Source organism: Macrobrachium nipponense, chromosome 10 (assembly GCF_015104395.2).
Source record: "Macrobrachium nipponense isolate FS-2020 chromosome 10, ASM1510439v2, whole genome shotgun sequence".
In the NCBI taxonomy this organism is placed as follows: domain Eukaryota; kingdom Metazoa; phylum Arthropoda; class Malacostraca; order Decapoda; family Palaemonidae; genus Macrobrachium; species Macrobrachium nipponense.
Window position 1 is genome coordinate 60838723 of NC_087204.1, and position 18408 is coordinate 60857130.

Consider the following 18408-nt stretch of genomic DNA (forward strand, 5'->3'; position numbering starts at 1 on the left):
TAATACTACTGTATGTAAAAACCTTACTGTTCATACTTTGTTACACTACATGTTACATTTGATACGTATACTTTCCTGAAGGGTTTTTTCCATCCAAAAATGGTGCTTCTACTTGTAGTTATCCCTTGATGACACTTGTAGTAATTTGTTAGTAACAACCTGGAGTTGTGTGAAAAATGTTGGTTCTGGAAGGAAAAAGTAACAAAATTAGTGTACAAAATATACACTACAGAAAGTTGTGAATGCAATATGTTAATTACTGTAGATATATCAAGAGTACTAAAAGAGTTAATGTATGTTAATTAATTCCTTACTTTTAGTTTAAAGTTGTCGTTCAATGTAACCCTGGATGGGACAAAGTCTTATGTGGCCCCATAGCCTACATCATTCAGGGGACTCTGGAATGTACAAAAAATAATTTTGTCAGTAAGTCCTCTATGCAGAGTAAGTTACATACAGTAATATGCACCATACAGTGGTTTAATATCACATATAACATGTAGTATAAAACTTAATTTAGAAATTCCTTACATAACTTACCAACTTTTAGTGAGTCTCAAAGCTGTTACCTAGGTTGTGGGAGATGGAGGTGGAGGTGTAGAGCATTCATGATAAGGATGCATTCCAAACCTAACTTCAGTGTGCTTTATCACAGATAACAGGCTAGGATGATGGGCAGTCTGGAATGAAGAATTAATATTAAAGGACAGTATGTAACCACTAAGGTGTACAAAATTTATTGTACGTATGCAAACATTAAACACAACTGAGAATTCCTTACCTTCAGCAAAATGAAGACATGTAGGCTATGTAGAGGTCTGGTTTATGTAAGTCACAGGTGCATGGCAGTCTGGAATGATAATGTAATACATATGATTATAGTATGTATGTTACATACATAACATGGTTATTACATATGTAATAATAAAACATTAATAAAAAAAAATTTCCTTACCAAATTCTAGTGGTTGGCTTGCTTACTGGGATGGGCATATGGTAGATGAGTGGGTGGCTGGGCTATGGAGTGGGATGGGCAGGTGCTTGGGAGTCTGGAATGATAAAAAATATATAAAATGATAGAGTTACTACTGTAACTACTGACATGTTATTTTACTGTTTGACATATGTAGTGTGTAATACGTATGTAACAATATAAAAAATGAACAGGAATTTTTTCTTTACCTGCAAGGAATGGGAAGAGGTGATAACTACTCGTTATCAACCGATGAGGGAACATCTAGGTCTGGAAAGAATGATAGGGTACATAAATATATAAGGTGGATGTAATTGTAGCATATGTACACTTTTAATAAAATTTCTATTATTAGCAATTTATAAAACATTTTATACAAATTTGTTAAGGATTCCTTACCTGATGAATAGGGCGAGGCATCAAAACCATGGAAAGGCTCAGGGTCATCTGGGTCGCTGTCACTATCAAGGGGTCTGAAAAAAAAAAAAAAAATAATAAGGTTATGCAACATCAAACACATTGTACCACTATGTAAGTTAGTGTACGTATGTATGTAGGGTGTAAACAATTTCCAGCATGAAAATGAGAAAAATGAAATTGCTTACCTGATTGTACACGTACAGGTGGACGGGCTGCTACAGAGGGTCCAGGTACAGGGGATCTGGAACTGTCACAGGTAGTACAGGGAGATCTGGAACTGTCACAGGTAGTACAGGGAGATCTGGAACTGTCACAGGTAGTACAGGGGGATCTGGAACTGTCACCACTTCTGCAATAAAATTACAAATGATGAAAATTAATGAAGTTACAATTTACTCTTACATTTAGTTGTTACATTAAAAAATTAACACATTTTAATATGTACACTATGTAAACACATAAATTAGTAAACAGTTCAGAATTCCTTACCAGGACTAGGAGTAGGAGGTGGTGGTACTGGAGACTTGTGAAAGAAAGTGTCAAGCCTGGACTGCACACTTCTCTTCGTCTGCTTCTCCTTCAGGGTCTCCTTGTAGAAAGTTACTAAGTAACATTCCACGTTTTATTTTGTCAAACCTGGCAACGTTAGGTCTTCTGCCTCAAAAGAAGCCAAGGCTCTCTCCAGATGAGTAAAAACCCTCTTGACAAGCCTTTCACAGTTAATGACCTGGGTTTTGGCTCTGGTGCCGCCTCCTCTTCCTCAATCATTTGCTGTTCAAGTTCAAGTAAGTCCTCTGCAGACAATTCCTCTCCATGGGAAGCCAGCAGCTCTGTTACATCATCAGGTTCAAGATCTAGTTTCAGCCTCTTGCTTAGCCCTACGATCTTCCTCGTCACAGTCTCGACGTCTTCTGCCTGGTCAAAGCCTTCAAAACTGTGCAACAAAACTGTGGACACAGTTTCTTCCAGGCCCCATTTAAAGTGGTCGTCTTCACCTCGTCCCAAGCACTTGCAATATTTTTCACTGCATCAGCAATGTTGTAGCCCTTCCAGAATTGCTTCAGTGTCAACTCCTTGTTAGCTTCTATGGCCCTCAAAGCAAACGTATGGTCCTTCTAATAAGGTAGTAAGCCTTGAAATTAGCTATTACTCCCTGGTCCATTGGCTGTATCAGCGATGTGGTATTGGGTGGGAGGTACACCACCTTCACATTAGGGTGCATGTCGCTCAAATTTGAAGGGTGACCAGGGGCATTGTCCAGGACTAAGATGGCCTTAAAAGGCAGACCCTTCGAAGTCAAATACCGTTCCACTGCTGGCACGAAATGGTCATTGAACCAATCTTCAAAGACCATCAAGGTAACCCAAGCCTTCTTATTTGATTTCCAAATCACAGGGAGTTGACTCTTGAAAATGCCCTTGAATGCCCTGGGATTCTCGGCCAAATACACCAGCAAGGGCTTCAGTTTCAAATCGCCACTTGCATTGGCCCCAAACAGCAAAATCAGTCGCTCCTTTCCAGCTTTATGGCCAGGTGCTGACTTCTCCTTGGAAAGGTACGTTCGATTTGGCATTCTTTTCCAAAATAATCCAGTCTCATCCACATTAAAGACTTGGTCAGCCGTGTAACCACCATCCTTAATTATCTCAGCCAAACCACCTGGAAAACTTTCTGCTGCTTCGCTATCAGCACTAGCAGCTTCACCTTGCAGCTTCACATTATGCAAATTTGCACGAGCCTTAAAACGGTTAAACCAACCTCTACTCGCGGAAAATTTACCACCAGCACTGCCTTCGGCAAACTTTTTCACTACTGCCTCATGCAGCGCTCTAGCCTTCTCCTGGATCACACTTAACCCTCTTCCGCCGAAGCCCTAAAAATCAAAACCTCTCCTGTATGCCGGCGCCGGTTTGGAGTGAGCGTGGAAGCGGAAAAAATAATTTTTTCAAAAAATCACAGCGCACTATGTTTTGAAGATTAAGAGTTCATTTTTGGCTCATTTTTTGTCATTGCCTGAAGTTTAGTAATGCATATTTATATGTAAATAATGCGATATATGATAGCGCAAAAAGAAATTCATAGATAATTGTATTCAAATCATGCTGTGCAAAAAACGGTCAAAGCTAACGAGTTACTTTTTTTTCGTTGTATTGTACACTAAATTGCAATCATTTTTATATATAATACATAGTAAAACAATAAAAGCAACACCGGAAAAATATTATCACAAAATGATCTACGAATTCGTAACGCGCGGACGTAAAAAAATGTTATTTTCAAAAATTCACCGTAATTCTAAATATTGTTCTGGAGACTTCCAATTTGTTTCAAAATTAAAACAAATGATTGAATATTACGATACTGTAAGAGTTTTAGATTAGAATTGCAGATTTCGACCATTTCTGACGAGTTAAATTTGACCGAATGTCGAAATTTTTTTATATATATTTTTTTATATGCACATATTTCGGAGATGGAAAAAGCTACAACCTTCAATTATTTTTTATTGTATTTTTCATAAATTTGCGCACATTTTGATATATGAAACTCTATAAAACGGCTAATATGAAAAGGAGCAAATATTAGGATAATGCGATGTACGTATTTCGGAGACTTGCGGCCACGAATCGGCGCGCGGAGTGAAGGTAAATATATTTTTCAAAAATTCACCATAAATCAGAATATTGTTCTAGAGACTTCAAATTTGTTTCAAAATTAAGAAAAATGACGGAATATTACTAGGCCGTAAGGGTTTTAGCTTACAATTGCGTTTTTCAACTATTTCGGTAGAGTCAAATTTGACCGAACGTGGTTTTTTTTCTATTTATCGTGATTTATATGCAAATATTTCGAAAAAAGAGAAATGCTACAACATTCAATCATTTTTAGTTGTATTCTACATGAAATTGCGCACATTTTCATATATAAAACTTTATAGTATCAGCTAATTTTAAATGGTGCAAACATTTCGACAATCGCACAAAAAAATTGATTTTTTCGGAAGTTACCAGCGCGGACGTAAGGAAAATGTTTTTTTTTTTTTTTTCATAAATTCACCATAAATCGAAATATTGTGCTAGAGACTTACAAGTCGTTGCAAAATGAAGGTAAATGATTGAATATTACTAGAATATAAGAGTTTTAGCTTACAATTGCGTTTTTCAACCATTTCGGTAGAGTCAAAGTTGACCGAAAGTTGAAATTTTTGCACTTAACGTTATTTATATGAAAATATTTCGAAATTGATAAAAGCTACAACCATGGGTTGTTTTTTGTTGTATTGTGCATGAAATTGCGCACATTTCCATATATAAAACTTTATGTAACGGCAAATTTAAAAGGGTGCAAACATCAGGACAATCGCACGAAAAAATTTATCGGAAGAGTTATCGCACGAACGTAAGGAAAAAGTTTTTTCATAAATTCACCATAAATCGAAATATTGTGCTAGAGACGTCCAATTAGTTGCAAAATGAAGGCAAATGATTGAATATTACTATAATATAAGAGTTTTAGCTTACAATTGCGTTTTTTGACCTTTTCGGTAGAGTCAAAGTTGACCGAAGGTTGAAATTTTTGCACTTATCGTTATTTATATGAAAATATTTCAAAACTGATAAAAGCTACAATCATGAGTATTTTTTTGTTGTATTTTACATGAAATTGGGCACATTTTCATATATAATACTTCATGTAAAGGATAATTTAAAATGGTGCAAAAATTATGTCAAAGTGACAAAATAATTTTTGAGATGTGTCACTGATACTTTTTAGTGCGATAATAAAGAAATTCGCGCTTGCGCGCCTGCGTAGCGATTGTAAACAAAACAACGCCTTGATCCGTGAACTCCCAGCATCCCCTAAGGCGCGTGATTCACAAGTTTTCGGCTGGTAGGCCTATAAGTATTTTTCCGCGAATTTTTAAAAAAAAGAAAAAAAAACTTTTTTGAGCCGACGTATGATACGTCCAATCGGCATACGGGAGACATTTTGACTCGACGTTTAATACGTCCAATCGGCGTAAGAGGGTTAAGCTCACCGGAACACGTCGCTGGTTCTGGTCCTCCAGCCAGATCATGAGCAATTTCTCCATTTCAACAATGCTCTGGCTACGTTGCTTCTCGTTTATCACCGTTGACTTCATCGGTGCAGTATCCTTAACGTGCTTCAGAATACGTTCCTTGTCCTTCACAATGGTTACCACCGTGGTCCTGCTCAAGCCTAAAGAACGGCCTATTTCGGTGTTAGTTTCTCCCTTCTCCAAACGCTTCATCACGTTATATTTTACCTCCATCGTGATGACCTTCCTCTTCTTGGATGAACTATCATCGGAGGAAGTACTTTGGCGTTTAGGAGCCATTGTAAATTTGCGAAAATGGCAAGGAATTTCAGCAGCGTCTTAGCACACAACCGACTGAACTTCAGGCAGACACGCGATTGAAGTGGCGTCTTTTGGTATTGTTACGCTTAGCGTCCTCGACCGTCCGAGGTCATTGTTTTGTCAATTTACCATACAGTTTAATAGCGTTAATTAATTTATGCGCCTCCGCTCAAAAACTAGTTCTGCGTATAAGGTATCGTTAAAAAGCATAACAAAACGTCGTAACCTTGGAATTTGCGTTGTAATCTAACCAGAAACTTAGTTTTTTTAATTATGTACTGGAAACAAGCAATTATTTTTTCATTATTTGCGCTTTTGGACTGTTTTAAACTGCGCATCCCAAGCTAGTGTATTCATTCGCCCGCAAACTAGTTCCGCATATGCGGCGTCACTAAAAAATGAAAAAAAATACAAAAAAAAAAAAGGTGTCGAAAATCATCATAACCTCAAAATTTTTGTTGTAATGTAACCAAAAACATATTTTTATTATATACTGTGCTTAACTATAAAGGATTTTTATCATAGCATGTGTTTTTTAAAAGCGTCGTTAACTCGGAGCGTCGGAAGCGTCAGCATCATAACCTCGGAACAAGCGTCGTAACCCAGGACGGATTTTCCATTGAATATTTAAGAAAAAGCGTCGTAACCTTGGAACGTCGTAAGCCGGAGCCGTCGTAAGCCGGGGACCGCCTGTATATATATATATATATATATATAAATGTATATATATATATATATTATATATATATATATATAGATATATATATATATATATATATATATATATATATATATATATATATATATATATATATATATATATATAATCACTGCAGACTAGGCCTATAGGGGAACTGCAGTATAGATATAAAAAACGCGCCATGCTAACTACCTCTGGGGTGGTGGGGAAACGTTACCTAGTTGAATATATAATATGTATGTATGTATGTATGTATGTAAGAATGCATAAAAACTTCAGGTAATGAATTCCTCACAGAACTACAATGTCACCAGCCCGTCCCAGTGTTTGATAGTCAGGTCAGCCTACTTAGGACGACGCGGCCAGAGGGTGAAATGGCCTTGTACTCTCGGTGGCCACGGTTACGGGGGGCGAAGCCTTCCCGGTCAGGTAACACGTTCTACTACATTAGGTTAGGTTAGGTTGGTTAGGTTAGTATGCTAACCTTTATGTTTGTCTTCCTTTGAGTTTGTCTTTCTTTAAGGGGGGTGAGGGGGGGGGGGGCAGACCCTTCCCGGTCAGGTAACTTATTCTACTAGGTTAGGTTAGGTTAGGTTAGGTTAGGTTCGGTTCATTAGCTTAGTATGTAAACATATGTTAGTCTTCCTTAAGTTTTTTTTTTTTTTTTTCAAATGCAGGTCCAATATAAAAATACTATAATTTACAGAAATAGACAGTGATGATAATAATAATGAATATATTTGAATCTTCAGAACATTCATTCTTTATTCCCTTTGTTAACCTCAAACTTCTATCTACGTATTTCATAATTTATACTTAAATAGTGTATATATATACCATTAATTTTATATGTATGAATGAATTCATAACTTATTATGTAAAATAGGTGTCCTGCCACAACATTTCATTGCAACATTATTTCCCTTAATAATAATATACAATAGTTTTGGTTTCATGCAAATAAAAGAAACTACGTTTCATATTACCCCTCAACTGTCCTCTCTGATTTCCCATATTGTCTGTCTGTTACAAGACCCTGTTTGTGTTTGTTTTACTTCGTATTGAACATTTTTTCTTCTCTTAAAATACCGCATTGGTTTCCACATACGTGTGAAATCACCCCCCCTCCTCAAGTTCAACATTTACCCGCCCACAATTCTTCCTAACAATCAGAGACCTTGTCACCAACGCACTGCTTATACCCTAATTGCGCCAGAACTTGGCATGTGGCGGGGGCCCCCTGGTCTCAATATGGTGGAAGACATCGTGCTTGGGAGTGGCTCCCGCCACCTGGAGAAGCTCGGGGCGGAAGAGGCAGGTTCCTGTATCAAGAAGGGCCTGGCGGACCACATCCACCAAGAGGCTGTGGTGAGTGAGGAAGTCCACCCACAGGAGAGGGGTCTATGCGTCGGCGATGATGAAGGGCCAGGTGTAGGTCTAGCCCAGGAACTGGCAGTGGAAGTGGCACCACCCAACGTATGGGAGGGACTTCGGTGCTCACTGGTATGCTGCACCAACCGTGTCCTCCTACTGTAGGCTGTAGTCAATTTTATGTAGATAAATATATCCAAACTTTCAATGAAGGGCAATCGCTGATGCAGGAACACAAGTGCAAGAGAGAACTCTTAGAATGAACCAACATGCCTTTGACTGGCTGGGCCAGTAATGTTAGAGAATTGGATCAGAGAATGAGTTGAGATGAACCTGGGCACTTGAAGGTGCTAAGCAAAGAACCACACACACACTGTGTGTGTATAGGATAGCAATTCCAGAAACAAACCTTGTCAAATGGTAGAGACTAGACCAAATCGAGATCACTCCTTCAGAGCAGTATACAGTTCAAGGAACAGATGCCATTGCGAAGGTAAGCCAGAGTGTTGTCCATGCTGAACATAGCTATCAAGTTAGTCTCCCTTTTAAACCCGAAGTTAGGCCAGACATTAATTATCGAAATGTTATGGCCAAGTTAAAAACACTCAATGCAAAATTTGATTGGGAACCCCAATACTGCGCCGATTACGAAAGGGTATTGCAATCTTACTTATAAATAGGATTTATCGAGAGGTTAGAAGCCCCCCAAAATTGAAGGATATTACAAGCCCCACTTTGGGGTGAAAAAGGAGAGCCATACCACCCCCATACGCATTGTGTTCAATGCATCAGCGAAGTCCAAGAACAGACTGTCATTAAATGATTTCCTTCTATCTGGCCCCAACTTGGTAGAAGCATTGTATAACTTGTTAGTGAAGTTTAGATTTGGCCTATATGCCTTAATTGCAGAGATTAGCAAAGCGTTCCATCACATATTGTTAGACCCCACTGATGCCAAGTACACAAGATTCCTCTGGCGTGAGGCGCATAATCGAACGGCAACCTTCGCCTTTCGGGTTGTGGTATTCGGTGTCACTGTGAGCCCCTTCCTCCTGCAACAAGCCCTTCAGACTCATTTGCAGAGGGAAGGACTGCCAGACTTGCTTAGTCAATTTTATATAGATAATTATATCCAAACTTTCAATGAAACGCAATTGCTGATGCAGGAACACAAGTGCAAGAGAGAACTCTTGGAATGAGCCAGCATGCCTTTGACTGGCCGGGCCAGTAATGTTAGAGAATTGGACGAGAGAATGAGTTGGGATGAACCTGTGTGTGTGAGTGTATTGGAGGTGGAATGGAACAGGAATGAGGATAAGATCCGTGTGAAGGGAAGGTTGGGTACCTACAAAACACAAGATACTCCCACTTCTAGTGTCGAATTTCGACCCCTTAGGCTTGTTTAGTCCTCTGTTTGTGATTGGAAAGTTGTTCCTACAACAACTGTGGGAAGATAGTGTAGGATGGGATGATGTGCTAGATGATGCTAAGGCCCAAGAAGCCAGTAAGTTGTTGCAAGAGTTCCAGTCCATGAGTGAACTGGGGACTGAGCGATCTGTAAGCTCGAAGGGTTCGGAGTTACAAGTATTTTCTGATGCATCGAGTAAGGCATACATGAGACAAGGGAACGGAAAGACTGCTCTTCTAACGAGCAAAATGCAAGTTATCCCCCCAAAAATATTAAAATTAACAATTCCTAAGTTGGAATTGTTAGTCTTGTTGTTGGGATGTAGATTAGCTAAACGTCTGAAATCACCTTTAGATCCATCAACTGTCACTTTGTAGACAGATAGCAGAGTGGTAATTGCTTGGGTGAATATCAATAGGGATAACAAGAATTTATTCATCAACAATCGGGTGGGGGAGATTCTCTTTACCCTACAGAATAACAACATGGCCTTGACATATGTACCAACCAGTCAGAATCCTGCTGATATCGTGTCAAGAGGAGCCACCTTGACAGAACTGAAACTGAGCCAGTTGTGGCTGATAGCCCCCCTTTTCTGCATTGTGTTGGAGAGCCAAAACTATTAGATGTCTGTGTGTCAGAGCCTGTGACTGCGACTGTTGCCGTGGCCCTCTGTAAAATGAGGGAAGAGGTCACTATGGTAGAACCCATGAGACATGAGAAATCATGGAACAGGGAGTAGAGCTTCCTGTTTTGTTGAGAGTTAAGAAATTGGTACTCAAATGTCTGAATTTAAATAAGTCTCCCTTCTTGATGTTAGTAAGATTGGAACAACAAAAATATTTAGCCAGTGCAGTACCTGTGCTTATTTAGAAAATAACGATAGAGTTGCTACGGATGTGATAAATTTTATAAAACAGTTAAATCTATGCCTTGTAGATGGAACTGTGTACACACAAACTAGAATTCTTGATGAGAAACGTTATAGAAAGTCACTTGTTCTATTGCCTGCTAATGGCACCTTAGTTAGGACATACTTAACTTATCTGCATTGCTGTAATATGCATTGCGGTGTCAATGAACTCATGGGTCTTTTTCGTCAGGACTGTTGGTCACCCAGACTGAGAGTCAGAACGAAACAAGTCATAGGACAGTGCAGAGACTGCATAATCACCTTCAAGCCCTTACTGACGTAGCCACCACCAACTCCACTACCCAAAGAAAGAGTGAACATTAGTCGCCCATTCGAATACATCAGAGTGGACCACACGGGTCCTATCCACACCACTGAGGGAGCAGGCCACATCCTGCTCATCACCTGTATGTAGAAAGTGAAAATATTTATTTTCTTTGCACCAATTTGTATTTTGAGCTTTCATGGGCAATAATAACCGAAATGCTACCTCCCCTATCATGGCACCATTCAGCCGGCGAGTCAGAGTAACCAAACAACGTAAGGTGACTAGAGTTGCCAATGAGTACTTCATTATCTTAATACTACATGATGTTTTCAATGGGTTTGTGGCCAATCCCAGCCTAAAAAGTTAGAGGGGGTTGAGTTTTAAGTTTTGGATTTTAAGGTTGTTCAAAGGATTTGCTTGGTTTAGGGCAGGAGTGATACACGAGTTTCCTTTTGTTTCCTACATTGTATGTAGGCAACATTCCATGCACCTAATCCATGCGTGAAGGGTAGATAAGCCGTGTTTCAGTGCTTCTTGACTTGAAGGACGGGTTTTCAATTCGATTATTTATGATTTTAGGAGAGGATCCACATACAGAACAAAACTGCATCGAATTTGTAACTGTTAATAGTGCTGTTGCCACTTTTCCATCAATCATGGGTAAACTTACGTTCTATTTCACAAATAAATCATCGGATATTTCAGTAGGTCGTAAGTTTGATATACAGTTCTGTTAAAACTGGTCTTCATCAACTAACACTTGTCTAGTTTCTTTCAAAAACTTGAATCTAATTGTCGATGGGTTTGTTTTTCCAAATGACAACCTTGTTTTCAGGATTCACTAAGTTACATTTAGCTCAAGAAGTACCATACTTGTTATAAATAGACTATTTTCTGCTGCAAGATTTCTTTCAACATTAGCCGAGAGGCTTTGCTTGTAAATTACTTTGTCCGGATGTTCCACCAAAACCAACTTTACAGTCCAGGTATAACGTATCAACTGCTAAGTTTTCAAGCTTCTCAAAATCGGCGATTTTCATAATTCTCGTAACTGTGTGATCAAACAAAGCCTGGAATTAGGTTTTTGCATTATAATCTGAAATTCTCCATTCAGAAGCAGGAATTGGCAAGCATGCTTCTTTCGATTCCCGGATTAAATTATAGGTTGGATAAAGTTTGCTATTTTTTTCAGCAGCTCCAGACCTTAGGAATTGATAACATATCTTACTTAGTGAACAATCAAATATTACCTGAGCCAATGCTTCTTCGAGAGAGTATTCATTTTTGTTAGCAAAAGTTGTTTTCAGTGATATATTTGAAAGCTGTTCAGCCAAAATTATGTACCCTATTGTTCTTAAAATCTTAGATGTAGCATAAAACATTCTTCCCTGCAAAGTAAGAAGTAGCTGTTCTGATTTACACTTCTTTGTTTTTTCATTGGAAATCTCAAAGATTCTTAATCTGAAAAAAAAGTTAAACAAGATTAGCCTACAATGTAATAGAAAATAAAACATTTTTTAAAATAATATCACTCGTAAGACTAACTGAAATAGACTGAAGTGCTTCATCTCCTCTTATATAAATCGCTTTCAAACATAAGGGCCTGAGTATTCTTATTGTCTCATTTTTAATTCCATTTGAGAATTTCACTTATGGATGAGTAATGAGAAGTGAATTTCCAGCAACAGAAAAGCACTTCTCTAACTCTTCAAGGGAACTAGGGATCGATCTCAGAACCACACGTTTGGTTGGCTTTTAAGTGTTTTGCCATTGACCCACTGATAATCTCTATTGCATATTGGTAATTGTACTGTAGGCCATAAAGATTTTGATGCAATGGCTCTATTTCTTTCCTAATTTACATGTTCTAGATATTTTTCTGCCCTAAACCAAGTAAATCCTTTGAACAACCTTAAAATCCAAAACTTATAGCAACCCAACCCCTTCTAACTTTTTAGGCTGGGATTTGCCACAAACCCTTTGAAAACACCATGTAGTATTGAGATAATGAAGTACTCGTTGGCAACTTTAGTCACCTTACGTCGTTTGGTTACTCCGACTCGCTGATTGAATGGCGCCATGATAGGAGAGGTAGCACTTCGGTTATTACTGCCCATAAAAGCTCGAAATACAAATTGGTGCAAAGAAAATAAATATTTTCACTTTCTACACAAGTTCTAGTATAATAAAATCCATAAGAAATACGAGGCAAATGCAAGCGAAAAAAATTGCAGCATACTTGTTTTTGTTAAATAAAAAAATATTTTAAGTACTTTTGTATACATCGATATAACATGGATTAATTGCATGTTATACACAGTATTTGAAATGTTTAGTCACAGAAATAATACGAAGTAAACTTGTTGGAACTCTCTTATAAACTAATGAAATATGTACAGACTTAATATTAAAGGGGCTACAAGTACACAATTCTGATGTAGACTAATCACTAGGATACTGGGAGAGAATGTACATAGCTGATTGCATCTAAAAACCATAGTGCCACTCTAACCCATACTCCTTAAATAATAATATAGTATACGGATCCCTTTCTAAAAATTATTCTAATTTATATTTTAAATATAATTTTAATAAAACTGAACAATACTTTTTTTGGTTTTTGTCCACCTCCTCATCCACTGTGGTGCGCTAAGCATATGCATTCGGTATTGAAATTAAATGCAAAAGTTGAAAGACGAGGAATGTAATGCATACCTCTTACTGTCCACACGTTGATATTTTCAGTGACAGTGTGGTAGTTTGTGCTGCTTACTCAGTTATTATTAATAATGTTTTAGGCAGAGACAAAAGAAGCAGCAAAAAAGATTATGGATGAAGAGATATTTTAAACAGAATAAAAACACCATTTTGCAAGGTTTACAATGTGATGGCAATATCTTGTTCAAGAATTTCGTAAGAATACACTAGAGGACATTACCACAATACTTGTCGCAAATTATTCGCCTTTGACTTAGGCTACTTAGGTTCTAGCCCAGTGGTCTGGGCGATAACAAGGTCTGAAGGACTAGACTCTGCAACTCGGTGGAGGGATTGAGGAAGCAAGGTTTACAGTTTTACATATTTATAAAAAAAATAAACTATAATTAAACTCAACACTTTGCCCCACATATTTTATACATGTTAATTCCACGTAAAAGGGGTCACAGGAAACATTTATTATGAAAACTCAATGAATCTAAATACCACATGGCCATTACAATTCTACGTTCGTGAGGCGGACTAAGAGATCAGAGACTCGAGAATCTAACACATAAAATCTGCATCATCGGATTATTTACTCAAGTTTAGCCATACAAACTGGAATTAGACTACATTATTCAAAGGGTGTGTGGGATGCCCTGCAATAAAGTTACACTATATCATGTTAACTGAATCAAAGTAATGACTCTGGCTGTGTTGGAGAGGAGAAAGCAATCCGCTTACTTTTTATCTTCGATACCTGGGAAGTGAATGAAAGCTATGTGTGGCATTGCCCTTGAGTACAACTTTCGTGACGTCATGGGGTAGCAATACCTGACCTTTGACACTTTACTGTATTGCGTCTCATCTTATGATTAACTACGAGATATGGTAATTCGTATTAAGGTGAATGACGAACTCTAGTTTTACATGATGTGTTGCAACTTAAGTAAACTCGAAGGATTCCCCCGTAGACGAAGGTTTTTGCTAGGCATGCTTACTTTATTTTCATCTCATATACATGGTTAATTTTGTTTCAGAATTTTATAAAATATATAAAGTTTGTAGCAGGTTATTTTGCTTTCCTTCCCAACACAGTTTCATAATGATTAGCTACATTTTTTACATACCTGTGGCTCAAGCCATGTAGTCGCTTGCACTTGTCCTTGATTCTTCTTACTCATATTAACCTAACTTTTGCGGCAGGTTTGTTGCAAAAAGAGGAATCCGTCCCTTTATACGAAATCCTCCGCACAAGAAAAATTCTGTCCGCAAGGCTTAGCATTCAGAAGGATCAGACGGTGAGAGGAAAACTCAACGACTACAACCGACCTGACTCCAATGTGACGAGCACTTGCTGTTGGAGACAGGTCGGAGCAAACACATCATACACATTTCAAAACACACTTACATATAGGTGATCAACAACAACCCCAAACATGCCTCGTCCGGCGCAGCCTGATCAGCTGACACGGGAATACGTACTTTAGTTACTCTTAAATACATACAACTACGTACACAGTTTTCTATCGTCCTTCAAACTCCTCCTGACGCGAACTCACTGTACATGGTCCCTCCTGTGATTTGTACATGACTGTCATTTTCTATGTTTTACACATACTCATTTTTTACCCACTCTTTCATCCGTTTTCTTTGTATCACTGCCGCGCTCTCCGTTTAGGATGCACAAACTGCACTTCCTCTTGGTCAGCTCACCCATAAAGAGGATGGATGCCCGAAGATACAATACTCGTGTCTCTTATGGGCCTGTTTTTCATCTCATCGGCACCCTGTCTACCCTGAGCCTCTACCATGCACTCATTTTCCCCGGACGTAACTCACTCCTCTTCTTCCATCCCATCGATGTTTCCGCTCACATCCCCCATACTGTCCGTCCCATCCTCGCTGTCCTCGACTGCTTCCGTTTTGTCTCGGGCTGCATCCTCATTGTTGTTTTCTTCCTGATCATCATCTTCGGCGGACATAATTTCCAGGGGAATGAGGTGGCTGACAGCTCGCAGGGTTTCTGTGCCGTCGTACACCTTGGCAGATTGAATGACCCTATTGTCATTGGGATAGACCTCCGTAATCTTACCAAGGGGCCACAATTTTTTACGAGCATGACATCTCCTGGGCAAAGATCAGTCCTTTTCCTGGGTCGAGAGTCGTGTCTGGAGTGTAGGGCAGAAAGATATTCTCTCTTCCAGTGTTCGCGAAATGCCTTCAGTGTCCGTTGCGGGTGGTCAACGTCTGGTTCAAGACTTCTGGCAGGAGTAAAGGGGTTATCAGATTGATGAGGCATCCTCGCAGTAGGTGGGAGGGTGTGAGGACTTGATCCTCTTGCCTGTCCCCGCTGTACATGAGTGGTTGATTGTTGACCATGGCTTCGGCCTCCTTCACCAACATCCGCATGTGCTCCTCCGGAAATGACTTCTTCTGGAAGGCTACCTCAAGCGTGCATTTTGCTACTCCTATTAACATCTCAAAGAAGCCTCCCTTCCATGGTGCTTGTGATGCCTGGAAATGCCACTGAATGTCAGTCCTCCTCAGGAACTCCTGGACGCCGTCCTCTTCATATAATCCCTGTAGGAAGTGGCTGGCCGATCTGAACATCTGGTGATTGTCCGAAACGATGAGTGAAAGACCGCCATGGGTCGCACTGAGCAGTCAGAGAGCCAAGGTGAAGGTTATGGCTTCCAGATTACTGCAAAACTCCAGGTATAATGCCTTGGTGGTCATACAGGTGATGAGCAGGATGTAGCCTGCTCCCTCAGTGGTGTGGATAGGACCCGTGTGGGAAACTTATTTAAATTCAGACATTTGAGTACCAATTTCATAACTCAACAAAACAGGAAACTCTACTCCCTGTTCCATGATTTCTCATGTCTCACTGGGTTCTACCATAGTGACCTCTTCCCTCATTTCACAGAGGGCCATGGCAACAGTCACAGGCTCTGACACACAGATGTCTTCTAATAGTTTTGGCTCTCCAACACAATGCAGAAAAGGGGGGCTATCAGCCACAACTGGTTCTGTTTCAGTTCTCTCAAGGTGGCTCCTCTTGACAGGCATACTAAAAGGCCATGTTGTTATCCTGTAGGGTAAAGAGAATCTCCCCCACCCGATTGTTGATGAATACGTTCTTGTTATCCCTACTGATAATTCACCCAAGTGATTACCACTCTGCTATCGCATCTACAAAGTGACAGTTGACGGATCTGTCAGTGATTGCAGACATTTAGCTAATCTACATCCCAACAACAAGGCTAACAATTCCAACTTAGGGATTGTTAATTTTAACATTTTTTGGGAGGTAACTTGCATTTTGCTCGTTAGAAGCGCAGTCTTTCCATTCCCTTGTCTCACGTAATCAATGGCCCCATAAGCCTTACTCGACGCATCAGCAAATATGTGTAACTCCGACCCCTTCGCGCCTATAGATCACTCAATCCCCAGTTCACTCATGGACTGGAACTCTTGCAACAACTTACTGGCTTCCTGGGCCTTAGCATCATCTAGCACATCATCCCATCCTACACCATCTTCCCAGAGTTGTTGTAGAAACAACTTTCCACTCACAAACAGAGGACTAAGCAAGTCTAAGGGGTCGAAATTTGACACTAGAAGTGAGAGTATCCTGTGTTTTGTAGGTACCCACCCTTCCCTCATCTCTTAGGTCCCCCGACACCCCTTCACACTGATCTTATCCTCATCCCTCTTCCATTCCACCCCCAACACACTCACACACACAGGTTCATCCCAACTCATTCTCTCGTCCAATTCTCCAACATTACTGGCCCAGCCAGTCAAAGGCATGTTGGCTCGTTCTAAGAGTTATCTCTTGCACTTGTGTTCCTGCATCAGCGATTGCGTTTCATTGAAAGTTTGGATATAATTATCTACATAAAATTGACTAAGCAAGTCTGGCTGTCCTTCCCTCTGCAAATGAGTCTGAAGGTCTTGTTGCAGTAGGAAGGGGCTCACAGTGACGCCGAATACCACAACCCGAATGGTGAAGGTTGCCATTTGATTAGGCGCCTCATGCCAGAGGAATCGTGTGTACTTTGCATCACTTGGATCTAACAATATGCGATGGAATGCTTTGCTAATATCTGCAATTAAGGCATATCGGCCAAATCTATACTTCACTAAGAAGTTATGCAATGCCTCTACCAAGTTGGGGCCAGATGGAAGGCAATCATTTAATGACAGTCTGTCCATGGACTTCACTGATGCATTGAACACAATGTGTAAGGAGGTGGTATGGCTCTCCTTTTTCACCCCAAAGTGAGGCACGTAATATCCTTCAATTCTGCGGGCTTCTAACCTCTCAATAAATCCCGTATCTAAGTAACATTGCAATACCCTTTCATAATCGGCGCGGTATTGGGGTTCCTGATCGAATTTTGCATTGAGTGATTCTAACTTGGCCATAGCATTTCGATAATTAACGTCTGGACTAACTTCGGCTTTAAAAGGGAGACTAACTTGATGGCTATGTTCAGTATGGACAACACTCTGGCTTACCTTTGCAATGTCATTTATTTGTTGAACTGTATACTGCTCTGAAGGAACAACCCCGATTCGGTCTAGTCTCCATCTTTCATTGACATCTGTTTCTGGAATTGCTATCCTACACACGCGCAGTGTGTGTGGTTCTTTGCTTAGCACCTTCAAGTGTCAACTGTGAAACTTTTGCGAATGGCAAAATTCCCCCATGTGTTACAAAAAGATTGATCCCATCAATTTGTTCTGACCCAAGGACGAAGTAGCTAAAATAATTGGCTCCTACAAGTACATCTACTCCTTTTACTTTATCATGTATTTCTTCATCAGCAATATGATAACCTTTACTTACGAGATGTTTCTTTATTTTAGCATAGCCTATGATCGTGTACTACTAGCTTTGTACGAATTACTCGTTTTCACATTTTGATTTTGCATTTCACCACATCAAATTATCTCTCAAAATTTCCGCAAAGCCATAGGGAGCTAGGTTTAATGGTACTCGACCTACTATGGGGAGATTTAATCTCATGGCTAAGGAGGCTGATGTGAACCTGCGCTGGCTCCCAGTGTCGTGGAACAATCAGATGCAGTTGGTTTGCTAACACATGCATAATGTGGCAGTGGCTGTTGGCAACAACGAACAAGGTAGTTCTAGTGAGGTACTTTTCAACATTACCTTTGCATTTACACTGGGCTTTGAATCCTTCTCGTTAGTGTTTGGGTAGTTAGCGATCTTCTGGTTACCTTTTGGAGTTGCAGTCTTTG

The 18408-nt window shown here is 39.7% G+C and overlaps 2 protein-coding genes across 4 annotated transcripts in view; one reads left to right on the forward strand and one right to left on the reverse strand.

Moving 5' to 3' along the window:
• The window catches only part of LOC135223639 (uncharacterized), a 466317-nt gene that overhangs the window by 81743 nt on the left and 366166 nt on the right, over positions 1 to 18408 (forward strand). The gene's annotated exons all lie outside the window — the stretch shown is intronic.
• On the reverse strand, positions 16969 to 17568 carry LOC135223984 (uncharacterized). The gene has a single exon (XM_064262906.1). It carries the CDS (start codon positions 17566 to 17568, stop codon positions 16969 to 16971), a length of 600 nt encoding a protein of 199 aa, XP_064118976.1.